Below are 19,857 nucleotides of genomic sequence, written 5' to 3'. Positions count from 1 at the left end.
CATTTTCTTCGAATGAGCTGCCTCAAAAAATCATTGCAGCTGCCGTACAGCGTAAGGCAAAGAGAAATATGGGATTTGCCATTTTCCCGAACCAATAATGGTTTTAACAGGTTACAATATCGTGTACCATTCCATGCTTTGAAAGGAGGCATATAGACCCAAGGACCATCACTAGAAAACAATGGAAAGAATTTTTAATGGCGAACGACGGTCTTCAACTTTAAAAAAGAAAGGAAAGAAAGGGGAAAAAGGCTAAGGGAAAAATGTAATGTAAACGTTTTCTGTAGTATTGCAGTCACTTGTTTTCCTATTACCTTTATATGATCCTTTATTGTCTGTACAACCTGAGTGAAAATGGTCTAAATTGGACCAGAAATGCGTTTTTTTCCTTCCATTTCCTTTATATGTTTTCAGACATGTTGGCCTGTACGTGGGATGCTATTGTACGTGAATACATTTGTCATACATTCCTTTTCCTGCATATGTTTTCAGACATGTTGGCCTGTACGTGGGACTCTATTGTACGCGAATACATTTGTCTTGTTTTTTTTTCTGCGAGATGCAACACATATATGTCAACAATATGTATTTACAATGAGTGTAAAACCTTCTCGCTGCCAGTCAAACAGGGGCAAGGACCTCGTCAAGCTGCTTGTAGCAGCTTTTTTGCTCTTGTCCTAGCATTCTTTTTTCACACGTGGAAGAATGCTGAATAAAGATTTGATTTGATTTGATTTGAAAGCCTTGTGTTCTCCTACTTGTTTGTGTTTCAGGAATGCCTTGGTATAATTATCAACTGGAAACTCACTGAAAGTGTTCGCCAAGAGCGCCAGCTCTATTTTCCAAGCGGCGCGCTTTGTCGTTCACTAGGGGCAATGGATGAATATCTTGTCTGTTTATAATTTTCAGCCTGTCCCATACTTTAGCGTCTTGAGTATACGATTTTACACCTGAGAGAAACCTCTGCCAGCTCGTCCTCTTTGCCTGTCGTCGCGTCCTTGTTCCCTGTGTATTAAGCTGCTTAAATTCTATAAAATTTTCCGCTGTACCACTTTCATGTAGTTTGCCCCAAGCTTTACTTTCTCTTTTCCCTGCCTTTCTACAATCGTCATTCCACCAGGGGATCCGTCTTTTGAATCAAGTGCTTCTTGTTTGAGGAAGGAACATTTCACCGGCGTCAGTGATAAAAGCGGCAAACTATGAAACAGCAGGATCGGTACTAAGATTATTTATAAGATCCCGTTATATGCGGGTGGATTCCCAAAAGCGTTTCTAGTCAGCTGAGGCCAGTTTCCAACGAGGGAAGTCTGGAGGGAAGTCATGTTTGTTTACGATGTTCATCGTTAGTGGGAAGTGATCACTTGCGAATGGATTTTAAATTACACACCATTTTAAATCAGGGAAACTAGGAGCTGAGCTGATCACCAGGTCTATTGACGAGTATAAGTTATGATGTGGATTACAATACGTTGGCTCTTTCTTATTAAAGAGGCACGCACCCAAGGTTAAAAGGTGGTTATCAATGATTCGACCTCTCGCGTCGTATCGTGGGTCTCCCCACAACGTGTTATGAGCGTTAAAATCTCCCACGAGTATAAGGCTCGGGAAGCTGATCAATGAGGTTATAAAAGACTGTCTTTTCGAGATGATGGCTCGGGGTTGTATATATAATACATACACTCACCAACTTCTTAAACACTTGGACGATGCTTGAAGGACCCCGTTAACACCACCCGCTCATTCCCTCATCATGCTCTTCAGTCCCACGCAGCGTTCGGCGCGGCTACAAAACGTGCGCCTGAGCAAGCGGAACGAACCAAAGAACTCCGTGTCTCGGAGGGAGAAACGATCTACGCGAGCCAAACGTCGTGATCGGCACGGAGAGCTGGCCAGCGACGCGCCATGAAGGCGGACGCGATCATGGAGCTGACGCCTCAATGGGATCGTCCGCTATCTCGCTTAGTAGCACGATGCAGACGCATGACTCCTCGGAAGCAGCTCGGCACACATCGCAGGGGACGCTTTCTCATCAGACGCGCTACGGCGCAGCGATCACATCAGAGGCATCCCGCATCGGACGCTCTGACGTGAGAGCGGAAAGAGGAGCCGCGTCGCCTAAACAGGAGGGTTCGAGTGATGCATGCTGGAAGTCAGAACGAGAGAGAGCGAGAAAACTTTTCAAACGCAAGGGTATTGGGGAATCATCGCCCTGGTCTCCGCACGGCCCGAAAGGGAGAAGCGGGCGAGTGGCACGCCACGTGTCGGGGCAGCGCCGCACATTACGAGGAGGGCGTCTTCTGTGTTTTCCGCAAGATGGCTCTGCGTGTGCGCAGAGCGCGGAAGAAATGTAACGGAAACGTACTTCGCTACTAGTGTAGCTGCGACTTCTGTAATTTACATGCCCATAATTACCGATATACACCGCAGTTTAAGTTTATACGGACTGTTTCTAAGGCAACACCGCATTCACTAGAGGCGCTTTTATCCCGCTTTGATTCATCGAACATGTGGCTCAGTAGAATAAAGAAAAAAATTCGTGGCTAAGTGGTAGCGTCTCCGTCTCACACTCTGGGGACCCTGGTTCGATTCCAACTCAGCCCATCTTTGCCTACTCACTGCGTGTGTGTCGGCAGCCGCCTGAAGCCGTTGTGTCGCTGCCCCCTCAAGCGTCACATCGGCAAAGGTGTTCTCAGGCAGGTATCAAACCCGCTTGCGTGCCTCCTTGAATGATATATTATGTTTTACTCTGATGTACATGACCGCGAGTATGCAGCGTGCTCCCCATCACAGTAACACAGTGGAGAAAGCTTTCTGATGATTAGGAGAGGTGCTCGTTAGCGCAGCATTTCGTACAAGTGTGACGCACTCGGCCGTTCAGTGAACTGTGGCCGAATCGCTGGCACTTGAACCGTCAAAAAGGACTTGGGATGTACAGTCTCACTCTGATTTTCACAAACCCTGTCTCGATAGTGTCGGGTAGGTTGATTTTGCCAAATGTAAATATTATGCTCTTGGTATAAATTTCATTTCCGTCACGCCCTATCCTAATTACTTTGACATTGATCACGTTCTAATCATTCCAACCGTATAGAAGTTCGCCTTCAGACAATTCTAACAGATCAGCATCAGAGGCAACGCCGTGGGTAGTAGTCATTGTGCGGTGGGGGGTCACTGTTAGTGGAACACCCCCAAAAGATACAAGTTTGGACAGTTTTTCGTGTTGTTTCTGATCGCGGAGCTCTAGGAGAAGATCACCATTAGCAATTTTGATGCTTTTTATCCCGGACCGGAAAATTCCGTCGGAGATTTCAAGACTACGAAGTGTAAGATTATTCTTACGGTCTTCTCAGGCTTGTCAGAGTGTATTACATGAAAGCGGGGAAAGTTCTGTGTACGATTGCCAAAAAACATTGACATCTTTGGTGTGGCCTCGTTTCTAAGGGCAATCAGAAACTGGGGCAGAAAGAAATTTTAATGAAAACACATAAATATTTGGCAGCAGCGCCGACCACCAACCACGCAACCCAACGAGGTGACGCGGCAGAGCTTCCACGCAAGTCTGCATAACGCAACAGGTACGCTGTCGCTATAACCAAATATGGTGTACCCTAGACATGATTGCCAACAAGGTTAAGCCTTGCCGCCAAGGAGAAAGGAAGTAAATGGAAAAGAGAACGAGACACGAAAGGCCAGAAAGTAGGAGACAGACACGAAGACTGGAGGTGCCATCTATGTAAAGCAGAGGCAAAAGAGGTTTGTTGCCTCTGCCGGGGCCTTAAAGGTCCAAACGCCCAGCATCAGCTCAACCACCAGGATCCCCTTTTCCCCAGACACGGCTAAGACGCGCACGGCTACACGCAGGAGGGTCCAACCCTCATGTGTTCTGGTGCGTGGTGTCGCAGCACACCAAGCGCCTGCTTGCGCACACACCCCTGCGGTGCCTGGGCTCTCCGATGAACCATGGACACTTGGTGAGGTAGGCGACAAATACTTGGCCTAATACATTTGCGTGGTGCAAAAAGAAATTATAAAATAATGCCAGAGGCACCGTTCTGTCCATAGTAACCGCTCAAGAGAGAAATAGGAGGCGCTGCGAACTCTGAGTGAGGATAAAACAATTGTCATTAAGCCAGCGGATAAAGGTGGCGCAGTGGTGCTACTTGACTGGAGTCTACATAGGCGAAAGTTTCCGTCAGTTGGCCAACTCCAATTTTGACACAGAACCCCCAAGTAACCCTACAAAGTAATTTGAAAGAGACAAAAAGGACGCCCTCACCACTCTGCTCAAGGCAGAGAAGATAACCGATGCCATGTTCAAAGCCTTGATACCGCGAAACTCTCTGGCCCCGGCCGTTTGCACTTACTACCCCAAATACCCAAAACAAACAATCGCGGCCGCCCTGTCCTTTCCAACAATGGAACAGCGACCGAAAAAATATCCAGTTTTATTGACATTCTCGTCAAGGACATTCCATGTTCATTCTCCTCGTATATCAAAGCAACAAATCACTTCCTTCGGGAGGTTTCAAACCTGGCGGTACCGGCGAGGAGTTACACCTTGGCCGAAATATACCAACGGGCTCTTTCTCTATCTTTCTCCCTCGCACGCACACACATACAGTGCGTATGCACAGAAATACAAGCGCACATAAACAAGCACCGATTTGATCGCACGCATGCATGCTGAAGCACGAACACACACGTTCGCACACTTACACATTGAGACGCGTCCACGTATGCACCTCAAGCACGCAAGAGCGCGGGCACATGCAATAATGCGCGTGTACACGCACACGCGCATTCACGCATGCACACACGCATACCGTGGTTCGCCCACATGGAAACACAAAATACTAAGGCACTCGTGCGCGCGCACATACACACAACATATATACACACATATACACAACCATACGCATGCACGCTTCAGACGTGCGCACGCACAATATATATAGTTAGATATATCTGTCCTGGCTGCCTCTCAAACACCGGCGCGTGCAGAAAGACTGCATACACTCCCCCTACCATTGCTGTTCCAAGAGCATCTGTAATGAATCACTCTACGGTTTAAATTAGGCGCTTGTCAAATCAATGTGCCCTCTGCCGGGAGGGTGCGAAAATCTTTCCTCCGGTCCTGTGACTTCACCTGCCATCCCTGACTAATACACTGCTTGAACGCACCACTGATGCTAAAATGAACTACCCTCTCGAAATAGTAGGTTGAAGCTTTTTGATCGTCGGCCGATATTTTGAAATATAAATTTTCTTATAATTTTCCCCATTCAGTTAGACATACTTATTGCGCGAAGTTGCGGAGACAAATGTCCACAATTCCTGGACATTGTTCGCGACTACGACCCTTGGAGCACTGATATTTTCAACGGGTTAATTATGCGACATATTCCTCGTTCCTGCTTCTATTCGGTTGCACATTTCTTTTGACAATTTTCAATAATTATTCAGTTTACGCGCCTTTCTGACGCCCCGTTCTCAGGACGTACGGGTATGTGCCCCAACAGCGGAACATAATCATCACGATATTTCTTTTCAGGCCATGCGTCATTCAAGCTACGAGCAAGCCCGTGGCATGTGGTGTGTTTCGCGTCCAAGCGTTGGGGTGGCGCCACCATGGAAACGCACATTTCATTCACTTTTCAAACAACTAGAATTATTCACACTTCGCCTTGCCTTTCTAAATTTAGACAATAAGTGAATAATATTGAAAGGATCATCTAATATTAGTAAGTTAACATTTTTGGTTATCAGTGGAGGTAAACTTAGAATCCAGGCGGCGCTAGCGTCGCCTGCGAGAACCGGCCGTATTGGTTCTTTGGGAATGTCACGAGCTTTTTTCGAACAATACTAGAAGAAGAAGAAGAAGCACGGTAACGGCATTTCTGATTGCACATCCTGGGCTCTGCGATTTCTGACCACAGCAAGCCAACAAGAGATGCTTCCGAGCTCTCAGCATCAAGTCGATAAGAGCAAGAGGCGGCGTCGCCCTCGAAGAAACTCCGCAAGCTCTAGTGGACGCGAATTTTCTCGGAGCTCCAATTCCTCCGAGAAGCTTGAAGGGACCCGCCACTGTCCGAGCAATCCCAATCAAAGAGCTCCCGCGGACGCACCGTTGGATTCAGCTCTACTGAGAGGCGCGACCAGCGCCACCGGATCGGTCGCTGAAACTCCCGCAAACGAACCTCCTAAAAGTAAGCGAAGACTGTCATTTTACGACGCCGTCCAGCCCACTACACCCAACATCACCGCACCTCAGGAACAACAGGACGGTAGCACCGAACATGGCACGCGCAAACGGGGCATCGCTTCTAAGACGGAAGCACCTTCTTCGGTAGAGCCAGGAACCACCGATGGGCGTCCAACAAAAGCTCGAGCAGTCGCCGAAGCTGAAGGCCAGCCTCCTCCAAGAGAACACCACACCTCGCAGCCGACACAGGCACTAGAGTCTGTTGCCGGTGCTCGGTCGATCACAGCCGCTGCGACATCTTGCACATCGAACAAGGAAGCAGCCCAGACAATCCTGACGGCCGAAGTCCGCAGTGCAAAGCTACCGCCTGGCACGGTTAAGGCGAGGACACGCTCCGGCTCTACCGTCACTCTGGCGGTACCCATCGACGCGGCCTTGCGAAGCGGACACTCCGGAAAGTCGTCGACGCAAGACTCGGGGTCCCAGCGCGAGCCTTCGTACTCGTCCTTCATTCAAGGTCTCAAGACGTTGAGCAGAGAACGCATTGCAGAGCAGCGGGCCAGGCGACGAGGAAGCAAGTCTTCGATCTGGGACTCGGAACACGTGAGCGAGCTGTTTCTTCTACAAGTCCACGCCGTACTGAACAGGCTCAGCTGTCAGTGTGTGACCGCTGGCAATCGAAAAGGTGTCAGATATAGTCGTTGCAATGTGCGACATATCATGGGAGTCGCTGAGTTGCGAATCTTGGGCTGTATTTTTCAAAGCGAAGCTTTTTTTCTGCCTCTTTTCAAGACTTTTCGGGCGCTGCTGCTGTGATCGTATTGCCGTGCGTGCCGCTGGGTTTCTTGCAACGCTACCAGATGGCACTAGCCTCCGTGCATGCCTAAGGAGCCTACATGCGAGCTCTGTTTTAAGGTGGTGACAGCCTTTGTAAAGGTGCTTACTGCCACCAGCTAGATTAGGGGGTTAAGCTTACCGACAAGTTATGGGATGGGGGAAGCAAAATCACGAAAAAGAAGCCCAACGGAGGACGTTTCCTGCAACCGTTGGGGACGTGAATTAACTTTTTCAGCGAAGCTGTTAAGGGCTACTTTGCCCACTACCGTGTCCCCGCGTAGACAAAAAAAAGAAAAAAAAGCCTGGCGAAATGACGCAGTGGCACAATAAACTTAGTTAAAAAAAGCCCCACAATAGGGCAATGCCGGGCCGACCCGCGGCGGAGGTGACGCAGACGTTAAGAATCAACGAAGTATGTCGGTATTGCTACAGCTCCCTACATCACCCGAAGTCTTGTCTCACCGTCACGTTCATTTTTTTTTTCTCTTTTGAAAGCGAACCTTTCTTTGCCTCTTCTCGCGATTATCCGGGCGTTGCTGTGAGGGTCTTGCCGTGTGTGCCGCTGGATTTCTCGCAAAGCTACCAGATGGCGCTCGCCTCCGCGAATCCCGACTGGCACCGCTGTAACAGCGTTGAACAGTTTGTGCGTATGGCACCTGCTGTGCTTGCATTCCTGTACGACAGAAATGCAGGCGCTGAGCAGTGGAGGTCGCGTGCTGTGCTCTGGCAGTGTAAACATTACAATCGTCCATAACCTGAAGAGAGCCCTCGGAGCTGGCGTCTTAAGCGCCTCGACAGCATGCTCGTCAGGAATGCAGAAGGAGCAGGTAAACACGCGCCAGCAAAATGGCTGCAAAGCATGCACTCAGCGTCGAGGACACCGAGGCCCGAAAGAATGGTCGCGCGTATCACGAGCGTCTTCGCTACGCAGCGAAACATGGGGCAGACGCCGAATCTATGTATACAATGCATACATGCAATTGTATTATTTTAATTACGCGCAGCTCTATACTACCATTTTACACTTCTGCCACGATGCGATGTGCCACGTGAAGCATTGATAATGATCAGTCCTCTCATGCATTATATACAATGAAGCGCAACAACGTATCAAGCAAACACGTCTCCCTTTACGCAGACAAACAGCAGCGGCGCATGCAGTGTAACGTGCAACATCAACTCCCCACTGGGGTATTGGTCTAAACACTGTAGAACTTACGAACTCGCCGCCAACATCACCGCTAATTATCGTTAATCAAAGCAATGCCGTGTAATGCCCTCGGGCCCTGAGGGTGATGAAATAAATGAATAAATAAATAAACCGCATACAAAGCTTTGCTTATATCGATTAACACAGTCCACGGGATCAGTCGATGTTTTTTTCTTTGAGGCACGTATGTACGGAAGGACCACCGAAAATCTTTTCGAACATGGAAATCGCTAGACAGCCTAATTTTATTCGGACTTTGCTCCACACTATGGAACTTCAGCGGCCGGTGTCATAATTACGAGGACTAGTATACCGACTGCTCCTTTCAGTTGGAAGGCAGCGGGGCTCGCAGTAACAAAATGTCGTCTTTTTTTTTCTCAATCCGGTGCCTCGAAAATACCTCCGATCGAGGATGCTTGTGTGAAAAGCACCACAGCGCGTGCGACGCACTACCTGGAAGTGCTCGAAGTTGGGAGTGCATAATCAAGCACGTCGCGCCAAACCATAACGGCTGAAACCACAGCGTTGGGGCTACTGCACCTTAATCTCGACCCCAGTCTCCATTATGTCACCGCGAACAGCACAGGTACTGCTGGTTTGCTGACGCGACAGTTGAGTCGAGCAAACAATGGCAGTAAGCATACGACAAGGAGAGGTCCAGCGCTATGGCTACGTTCGCTGGCTTGTTCCAGAAATGGCTGGCAAGATACCACTGCCGCATGCAAGCACTGAAATTCTGGCCTATACATCCTTGCACGACAAGCCTCTTCACCAGAGCGGCACGCAATTCTGTCACAGGGGAGCCGAATAGCGAGCTAAAAATACCAAGTAGTGTCAACGCATAAGCCCGGCTTTCCTGGGTAACCTCGCCAGCGTATTTTACAATATAACACATGCTATGGTTCCTCAGCAAAAGGACGCAAATTTACATAATGAAAGGTGAGAACAACCACTGGCCTGCGTCATTATCAATGTTTCTCGGATTTCCTTCGTACCCGAACGGCAGGTGACGGAATATTCACGTAAAGAAAGCAAAAAATAAATTGTAAAGCGCATGTGCCTTCTTTATGGTAACATACACGCGCCCTCACTTTTTCTCAGCACGTAATTTTGGTATCAGGATTGATAGAGATATTTCTTTCGTGCTTCATTTTACAGGGGCAGCGCGGTTCACGGATAGTGGTCAGAGTAGCAGGGATGCCTATCACAAAGCGGCAAATCCTCCTCATGGTCATCTTAATTTTCATAGTGACAACCGTGACAGCCGCCGTCGTCTACCTGTTCAGACGAGAGCAAGAAACTGCTCCGACAAAGCCGTACTGCAAGACCAACGATTGCCTCGATCACGCCTGGCGCCTTTCCGATAAACTAAATACCAGCCTCGATCCCTGCCAAAACTTTGGGGCTTATGTCTGTTCCGCTTGGTCGCCACCAAAGGGCTACCTTGAGCACTCTAACTCAGCCATGGATGACGTACGGAAATCTTGGTTTCCACTGTTCGGAAATATTCTTAGAGAAGGCGCCAAAACAATTCGGGTTGGCCACAAGCCGCTAGTCATGTACGCCACATGCATGGGCGACAGTAAACAGTACGGCTCGAACGTGGATATCTTCTGGAAGTTCCTAAAGGAGTGCAGACTTTCGTGGCCGGAAGAGCCAGAGTCAAGTGACACCAGCGCCCTCGATGTACTGATAACGCTCGCGTTCAAGTGGCAGGTTTCACTCTTCTTTCAATTGAGACTACTGCGCTTGGGACCCGCACCAAATTGGCGTTTGACTTTAGATCCAGGCCCACTCGTACCGCTAATGTACCAGCATCATCTCACGATCAAAAATACCGGCGGATACGACAAGTACTGGGCTGCGTTCTTCTACATTCTCAAGGGAAGGTATGACAAGGACGCGACGATAAACCAGACGCTCATAGAGACAACCATGTTGTTGGAAGGGGACGTCTTTAGAAGACTCCTATTCGCCATGCGTCCCCTTGGAGTCCAACAACTACTGGTGCCAATCGAAAAGATTAAATTCTACACTCCGCCTCTGGACTCGAAGCAGTGGCTACGGGCATTAAAGCAGTTAGAGCTTCAGCCTGAGATGGAATCCAACGACCAGGTTCTCATAGCCGACAAAAACTTCTTCCAGACCATGGCGGCCGTGATGGCCTCGTACACGGAAACCCAGCTGCTATCCCTGATTGCGTGGTCTTGCGTGCAGCTCCTGGCACCGGCAGTGGATTTGCAGCTGCTGAAGTACCGGTACGACCAAGGCGTCATACTTTACCGGCCATACTTCTGCGAACGTTTTGTCGAGACCGCCTACCGACTCCTCGTGGTTGCTCTCACCTCTGTGTCGCGCTTCTCAAGACAGGAACGCGCCGTCATCTCAGCGAACTTCGACCACCTGGTTGCAACTGCCAGCGCTTTGTTCAACGCCACAGACTGGCTGGATACCGAGAACCGACAACTTGCCTCCGCGAAGCTGACTTCGACACGCCTGCAGCTGTGGCCCCCAGAGCATTTCCTGGAGAACGAGGCACTCGACCGCATGTACGAGGCTTTTCCGAGTGCCGAATTGTCGTTTGCAGAATATTGGATCCAATCGAGTCGGTCTGCCGCTGATACGTACCGTGCGAGTGCGGATATCGACGTCTTGAGCTACGCGGTCAACTACGAACTGCCGTACCTCTTGTACGATGCTGCAAATTCCGCAGTGAAGGTAGCTGTGGGTGCCATTACTCCGCCCCTGTACTACTCTAATGGGACCAAAGCTATGTTCTATGGAGGACTCGGATTCTCCATGGCGGTGAATCTCGTGGCATCCATGGACAAACAGGGACTGCGGTGGCATCCAAACGGCACTTTCGGCGACTCCTTTTTGTCACAGTAAGCTTTTTTACCCTGGTTTCGCGAATGTGATAATTTTCGCTTTTACATGGCAGTTTATTCCAGAACAACACAGATAGACTACTTTCGTAATATGATAGACATAATAAACCCATTGTTTTGCTACTTCGCCAAGTTACAGATTATGGTGATGCGCCATCGTTGGCAATGACACGCGTGTTTGAACTAAGCTAGCCTTTGTAGGTAATTGTGCGAAGAAATTTCTAGAATGAGTCAGGCGATCGTTTTGCCTGTAATAATAGACGGATGTTCGCGTATTCTGATAATCGAACTGGAAGAGCTAATTTCTGAACTGATATATGACTGAAGAACTTTGATATCGCAATATGCTCTCAAGTACGCCCGACTGCATTTTGAAATAGCTGGAAGATGTTTACAGAGTGACGCCTACCAAACACTATACGAAATTCACATTGTAGAAGTTATCTGAAAGCGCATCACTGCGTCCAGGATATTCAAGAGTGGATGTTTTCTACCAGAATTTTTTTCCGCTAAACGGATGCGAAAGTGCTTACTTAATTATCACAACGGCAATCTAAAATATCCTGTCTTAGTGCGCTATTAACGCCGCGCCTCCGTTTTGTTATAACTATCTAAGATTACAGCTCTTCTTTACAGCGCCGCTTCTCGAGACTTCGAAGACCGGGACGGCTGCCTGGCGACTGCAGAGGAGGCTCCCGTGGTCGACTCCCCCACCTATCAGACCCGACCCGGCTCCAGGACCAGCGTCTTTCCTGAGATTCCCGCGCTCGAAGTGGCCTACGCAGCGTACAGGCGTTCCATCAACGAAACAGATGAAGACAGTCCGCAGGGTATTTCCCGGAATCTCTCGGGTGATCAGGTGTTCTTCATGACGTTGTGCTACATGACGTGCAGCCTTCCCGGAGCCGTGGGTCCGCACATGGTGGACTGCAACAAGGCTGTGAGCAATTCGGAGGCATTCGCGCAGGCTTTTCAATGCCCGTACGGATCAAAAATGAATCCCAAGAAGAAGTGCACATTCTTCACCCGATAAGTGCGGGCGGGAAAGGACCCAAATCACGCACGATGCTTACCACGCCACAAGTGTGAACGTACAAAATATGCTTATCAGTGTAAGACAATATACCTTTTGCCGGGACCTTGCAATGCCTTAAAATGTGCTCGCCGTCTTTTGCAAAGCGATGGCGATTTTGCATGAGGGCGTCAGCAGTGCATCTGGCACGTCGTCTACGTGCCTTGTTCTAGCGTACGACGCACTCTAAAATACTGACGCGTTTTATTTGGACGTTTCATGGCGGTCGCGTTTGTTTGTGCTTCCTTCTTATTGCCCGTTCTTCAGCTCTCTTACTTCTTTGGATTTAAAAATTTTACGTTTAGTTAGCAACAATGTGCCCATCTGGGTGTGTCAGACGTCGAAAAACATAGACGTCATCTACCGCGTTTGCGGGCTGTGTGCACTTTTGTTTAATTTTTGTTTGCGAAGCCGTATTCATGAACGTGTTTTCGAAGACGATGTCCAGTGTATTTCTTGGCTGTGCTTAAAAGGATTTTTTTTTTGTTTCATCAAGATTTTCTTTGTAATTCGCGGCTGCCTAGCGTGCGTTTTCTATGCCCGTCTGCCCTGCACCATTGAATATTCTACTGTTGCCTGAAGGGCACCTGGTGCACACTTACAGAAGGCTTGAAACAAGCTAATATTTGACAGGTTTGACCTGCTTCCCGAGCAAAATTATTCCTATCATTTCTCTAGTAACTGCCACACACAAAGCTCAGTGAATAAAACCTTGTGTTGGCGAATTTTCTGGCAGCTCGACTGCGGTTCTCGCAGAGCTCGTTAGCGGTTCTCGAGACGATTGAAGACCAACTGCACGAAAAGCGTGGCGTTCTGTCGCCGTACCAACTTATCCAATGTATTAAACTTTCGATTGTTAGCACGTTGCACATTGATGTAGAGTTCGCGCCCGAGTGATGAATTAATTTCAAAGCTGAGGATTATTTCTTACATTCATGCCAATTACTGCCCGTGTTGATGGTCAGCATGGTGGAAAGTGAGCGAAACCAAGTGAAAACCGCGCCGTTTACAGCACGTTATATTTATTAATGTGATTAGCTTTCTTTGCCTACTTTGGTCATGTTAGCCTATCTATCTATCTATCTATCTATCTATCTATCTATCTATCTATCTATCTATCTATCTATCTATCTATCTATCTATCTATCTATCTATCTATCTATCTATCTATCTATCTATCTATCTATCTATCTATCTATCTATCTATCTATCTATCTATCTATCTATCTATCTATCTATCTATCTATCTATCTATCTTCTTTCGTCGACCCAGCGCCCTATGTTGCCTACCTGCTTGAACCGCTAGGTAAATGCTGGTGGTTAATGCCATCGTGTTCGGTCCATCGTCTTATTTCAAGCTTAGTGGCCTTACTCTTCTCATACCGTCGTCGTCACACCTTCGACGCCGAGTTATTGCGTTTAACATTGAATTGCATTTCATGCCCGAGTGAAGACCAAATTTCAAAGCTTAGGATAATTTGATGCCTTCATGCCATTTACTGATGGTGTTGATGGTAAATAAGGGGGAAAGGGAGTAAAACAAATTGAAAAGCACAACGTTTCACGCACCCTATTCTATTTATCATTGCCATTAGCTTTCTTTGCATACTGCAGTCGTATTGAGCCTATCTATATATCTATCTATCTCCGTCGTGATTGGTCTATCGTCGTCATTCAACATTCGTGATCAGACTCTTGTCACAACTTCTATGTCTAAGTATGTGCTCGTGGTTGTGATGTCGTCGAGGTCATTACATTGCGGTTAGTCCTGCTTTGTCAGCCGGCCCCTGTCATGCCGTCGTTTTCACGCCATCGTCGTCATGCAGTCGGCGTGCATTCGCTGTCACAGCGCCGCCGTGATGCCGTAAACGTCGTTCCATTCTCGTCATTGCAGTTTAGTCATCTCACTCTCATCATGCAGGCGTCATGATGTCTTCGTCACGCGGTCGCTTTGCCATCGTAATCGCTTCAGTGAAGTCCTCCCATTGTCATCATGCCATACTCGTCATAACGCCTCCATCGTTCCACTGACGTCGATCTTTCTTTGTCATTCAATTGTAATCATACTTTCGTGAATCAATCGCGATAACGCCGCCATTGCCGCGTAGTCATCTTCAGACAGTCACTCACGCATCCCTCGTAAGGCAGTCGCTATCCCGCGTCCGTTATCAGATCGTCGTCACTTCATCATGGTGGCGTCTACGTCGTCATACAGGTTTCATACAGTTTCTTGTCGCGCCGTCATCAGCGTAGGCCCGTCGTCATTTCATTGTGTTCACATTTTTCTCATGTCATCGTTGTCAGTGCGCCGTTGCTATACAGTCGTGATCGTTTCACCACGGTAATTTTAACTTTGACATTCCAGTTTGGTCATGTCGGCGTTATTAGCCATCGTCGTACACAGTCATTGTCACGCAGCCTTTTAGCATCGTCATCGCTTCAGTAACTTCATTTTACCATGGTCATGCCGTAGTTGTCAAATCCCCTTCGTCGATCCATCGACGTCATTTCTTCCTTGTCATTCTGCAGCAATCATGTTTTGCCCCGAAGAAAGTATACCGGGTGTGCTTTTTTTTCTTTTTGTGGCTATTGGCTCTCTATCGAAGCGAAGGAACCGGGCTGAGAGCTGTGTCGGTGACGTGGAAACACGAACACGAGCGGCGCTGGCGACTGACCGCGATGTCACCTCGGGCATGTGCTCTCGGCCTGCTGAAGCAGTCCTAACTGACAGTGACTATAAGTGTGCGACGTCTAGGGAATTATTATGCCCTCACAGCAAATTTGAGGGATCAGGAAACTGGTGGGGACGAGCGTGTGTACGTGTGGCGATCGGTTCACGCTCGGTTCTGCCCTTCAGTCGTGTTAGTTCGGATTGATTTAGTTTTGATTATTTGTTCACTGCGTCTTTTCGAGACCATGTCTGGGCGCTTAAACTCTGGTGCCTATTGGATCACGTCGGCTTGCCTGATTGTTCTGCGTAGTCGATTAATGAAGGGCTCTGTTTCTCCCAGCGGTCCGCGTGTCCTTTGGATGCTGCACAAAGCAGTTTAAGGAGAAGATCCCAGTGTTTTCAGGGTGAGCACGGAGACAGCAGTCATCGGTGCCACCTCACCATAGGAAACCATGCCAGTCAAGCAGGCCGCCGACCACGGTAGGACCTCGATTTGTATGTAAATACAAATTTCAGAAAAAGTTATAAGGACGCCATGGAGCTTTCGGTTATTCGATGGTGTTTTGCACAGGAGGGCGAAAGGCTTTGCGGAAGGTTCTACGGAACTCGTTGTCCCGGAGTGTTTGAAGTCCGAGCTTTTAAATCAGTCATTTCGACACTACGGCGGGCAACCACGACGTCAAGCGCACATGGGGGATAGTTCGCCGCCGTTGTCTTTGGCCAAAGATGTTCTCGCATGATAAAAAGCGCTTGCTCTCCTGCTCTGACTGCCACAATGGAGAGCTTGCAACTGGAAAGCTAGCCAGTGTCGCACGCTTTGTGGCATTCTAGACTGAGACCATACTTAATGTAAATAAAGGCCTAGGCGCGCAGCAGGGAATCAAAGGCGTCAGGAAAGTAACCCACCGACTCCAACCTGATCCCAATCTAGTGGACCAAACCGAAAACAATGTGACACTTTGAAGCACGACGAGTCTGTTCACGAATATAAAAGAAAAAGAAAGAAAGAGCGCAATAGTCGTCGTGATATGCGGAAGTGCGGTCCGCCTGCTGACGGGAGCCTTGCCACGTGTGATCGTGTCTGTGAGTTTGAGACGCGTGATTCAATGCGCCGAGCAGAAAGCTAAACGAGACCAAAGTTTGCTTCGACTGGAGGACATTTCCCAACGAGTACTTTCAAAGTAGCATCGCTGCTTACGACAGAGACACTGATCTGTATTAAAGCGCAAGTGAATTAAGTTTACTCTTTAATTTCCAGGTGGTTCGTGATTGCTCTGAATCTTTTTTTTCAGATTTGTTTAAACGCGCTTTTTACTATTATAAAGATTTTTGATTTTTGAAACTTTTTTGATGCCCCATCGTCCCTGAGTTAACGCTTTACAAAACATTGGTACGTTCTAAATTAGAGTACGCATGCGCCATATGGGATCCTACTCAGACTACACTCATTCAAGCTGTTGAAGCCATTCAGAATCGCGGCGCACGTGTCATCTTCTCGAATTATTCACGTCATTCCAGTGTCACATCAATGAAGAAAACCCTAAACTTGCATCACCTTTCGTTGCGTCGAAAGTCATCTCCCCTTAGCCTTTTTCATAAAATCTATTATAATAACAATGAGATGAAGGACGTTTTGTTTATCCACCTCATTACATATCTTCAAGGACCGACCATCGCTTCAAGGTGGCGCTACCTTCTTGTCGCACAAAATTGTGCAATGACTCTCTTGTTCCTAGAACAACTGTCGCATGGAACCACGTTCCCTCCACAAACGCAAGCATAGCTGATGACCACAAGTTCAAGATCGCTTTACAAGACGTCGTGTAATATTTTTGTTTGTTTGCTGCACGCCTTGCCATTTCTTCCCCACTCCTTTCTATAGTGCCTTTGGGCCCTAAAAGTATTTTCAATAAAAAAATATAAAAAATAGATGCTGTTCTAAGTTGGACTCCTGCGCCCGCGATGAGTTGCTTTACCGCTTAGCGTATGAAAACAATTGCGAAAGTATGCGCAACTGTGCTCCCTTGGGGAGCATCTACCACAACACTAGAGTTTGAGACGGAACAGGGCTGGGTCGGAGTAGCCGAGATTGCAAAGAGCCACCCGGCCGTGCCTGTGGGGCGTGTTTTGAAAAAGAAATAAAGTTTCAGGGCTAATAGGATTTATGCCTTGCGGTAGCGTGACTGATGAACAAGAAAACCGAGGCGAGTAGCGCATTGCAGACTGTCAAACGCGAAAAAAGAAACGGTCAACCAAGAGTCGACGCAAAGGAACAGAAGGACGACGTAAATGCGCGTGACACAGGTTATACAAAATAAAGACAAAATGTGTCAATAGCAAGTACGAAAAAATTCATCTACAATTGCGATACTCCCTAACGCTAAATTTGAGTGGTGCTCAATACGTTCTTTCATTCCGCGATATACTGGTTGGCGCCGAGTATATGGCTCCTGCGGCACGTTGAAAATGGAGCGAAATGTGGCGCGACTGCCTCACTAATCGCAGAATTGCGAGAGGCAGCTTGCGGGTGACGCGAGGGCACGATTGACAGCAGCCGCCGCACACAGACCTCCCAGAAGACGCGTGCTACTCTCGTGCCATCTTGTAGTGATCATCGCCGTAGAGCACGTCTTGTGCGGCACTATGCTTTTTAGAGCGCAGCTCTTTGGCGTCCGTTCCTGCGTTTCGCGTCGTAGTCGGCGTTGTCGTCGGCCTCGTAACCAGCTCCGCCCCCCTTTCATCCCCCCAGCGCTAGCAGCGACCGACTGATACCGCTGGATGCCGCTGACGCCGCTAGAGAGTCAAGATAACGTGACTGCATAGAACACCGTCGCCGCCATGCAGAAAGAGGAGGAAAGGGTCCCCCCCCCCCCCCTGTTCTTGTGTGGCGGATAGGGTGCTCTTCAGTTGCCGACGCGCCGGTTATTTCACGTAGGCCCCGGCACGTCGACGAATACGTGACCACCTTCCCACGGCTAGACCTGGTTCTTAGCGCTGCGGAAGCGAGGGTATCATATTGTTTGTATCGGCATCGGCGGCGTTGTCCCTGAAACCAACTCCGCAGCTGGGGTTGACTCACTCTCGGCGTCAGCGGCATCAGTCAGTCGCTGCTATCTCTTCCCTCCTCCCTTTATCGTGTTCGCTTGCTGCGCGCGCTTCTGCCCCCGTCGTTTACCGCTGGGTGTACACGCCCCCCCTCCCCCCTCTTCCTGCGAGTCTCCGGTCTTCAAAGCGCCGGCTCGAACTTAATTCCTTTCTTCGCTCCTCCTCCAATGCAACCCCTGTGCGGTGGCAATCAGAGAGCCAGATCGGTGGCGGCGGATCTGTATATGTGCACCGCCCGAGCCGAAATTGCCGCTGCCGTTCGCCCTGTGCGGTTGCAATCAGAGAGCCAGATCGGTGGCGGCGGATCTGTATATGTGCACCGCCCGAGCCGAAATTGCCGCTGCCGTTCGCCACTGCGAAATTATCTGCCAGTTCTTTCTGAGCCATGAGCGAGACGACCGATGGAAGTCCTCCGTCTGCTGCTGCTGCTGCTGCTGCTGCTGCTGCTGCTGCTGCTGCTAAACGAGCTGCCAGAGCAGAGGCCCAGCGCCGTCGCCGTCAGAATCCAGAGGTGCGTGCCGCCGAAGCAGAAGCTTACCGTCGCCGCCGTCGAGATGACCCAGGAGTACGCGTCGCCGAAGCAGAGGCTAAGCGCCGCCGCCGAGAAGACCCTGCCGTTCGCGCCGCCGAAGCGGAGGCTCATCGCCGCCGTCGATTATTTGTGATAGCGCATACATGTGTTGCTCGATTTCTTTGCCTCAATCTATCGAAAAGGTGAAACAGCTTATTTGCTGCGCTCAAATTTCGCATTAAGAAGTAACGTAATCGTCGGTAATTTTTTTTCTCGCACTTTCGCCATACTCTTCTCCTCCGCTAGTCTTCTTTAAGTTCCGCTGCGCCCGCCTTCTCCGCTTTCGTCCTCGCGCTCTATTCGCTTTCGCCATCTTTTATCCGCCGCTGCGTTCGTTCTTTCATCCTTCTATGTGCTTGTTCGCTCGGTTTCGCCGATGCTCCCCGCAGGAACGGACGCCTAAGCGCTGCGCTCTAAGAGGGAGTGAAAGAGAAAGATCATAGACATATAACGAATACTTATATCAAATTCATTATGGGGTTTTATATGCCAAGAACAACATTTGAATATAAGGCACGCGGTAGTGGGGGACGCCGGATTAATTGTGACCACCGGGGCATATTTAACTTGCCCAAAATGTGCAGGACGCAGGCTTTCAGGCATATAAATCAAATGACTTCCTTGCTTTCTTCCTTTATTATGGCGCGAGCCCACTGCAGGTAATTGACCAAGAAGTCGGCGGTTAAACGGGTGGGGGGGAAGAGATAACTTGGGGATGAAATATATGCAAGGCAACACTTGATGTTATACAATGAATTAAGCTAGACATACTTATGTTAAGGGCATTTCTTTTAGTTGTAGACGTGTGATTTTCGAAAGGAAAGCAATCTAGAAGGTTATCAGTTTTAATAATTTAAGTAGGAATTTTGTAAACTAATCCATAAGAAATCATCACCCTCGATGTACGTATGTCGACGTTGCTTTCTTTAAGACGATTCCGTGATCCTTTACTTTTTTACTCTGCTGCCGACTAGAAATAATATCTGATAAAGGAAGCAGATTTGCCATTTTGCACAAATGCATCTTTGAAAAGACCGCTCAAACCATGAAACTTTAGGAGTTCTAAATTCGCTTTGACTAATGGAACAAAACCTGGGGCAAGTATGCGTCTCCGATAAAGATCGTTTTAAAGGGAAATAATTGTTTTATTGAAAATAAAACTTCCTTTGTTAACAGTCTCGTTTCGGTGGGGGCTCCGAATTTATATAGCGCTGAAATCAGTGAGAAATGGCCAGCGAGGTCTCGCGCCATTTGCTCCCGCCACGAAGTAGCACTAGAAGAAGACGAGGGTTCCAGGGCTC

At 48.6% G+C, this 19,857-nt stretch overlaps 2 protein-coding genes across 2 annotated transcripts in view; both read left to right on the top strand.

Moving 5' to 3' along the window:
- The window catches only part of LOC135908975 (membrane metallo-endopeptidase-like 1), a 144,345-nt gene that overhangs the window by 67,061 nt on the left and 57,427 nt on the right, over window positions 1–19,857 (top strand). The window lies entirely within an intron of this gene.
- LOC135908973 (phosphate-regulating neutral endopeptidase PHEX-like) lies at window positions 5,881–13,091 on the top strand. The gene is made up of 3 exons (XM_065440833.1): window positions 5,881–6,805; window positions 9,408–11,134; window positions 11,774–13,091. The coding sequence occupies exons 1-3, from the start codon at window positions 5,951–5,953 to the stop codon at window positions 12,168–12,170; spliced, it is 2,979 nt and encodes a 992-aa protein (XP_065296905.1). The 5' UTR covers window positions 5,881–5,950; the 3' UTR covers window positions 12,171–13,091.

This window comes from Dermacentor albipictus, chromosome 2 (assembly GCF_038994185.2).
Source record: "Dermacentor albipictus isolate Rhodes 1998 colony chromosome 2, USDA_Dalb.pri_finalv2, whole genome shotgun sequence".
In the NCBI taxonomy this organism is placed as follows: Eukaryota; Metazoa; Arthropoda; class Arachnida; order Ixodida; family Ixodidae; genus Dermacentor; species Dermacentor albipictus.
This window is presented reverse-complemented; position numbering and strand designations above follow the sequence as displayed.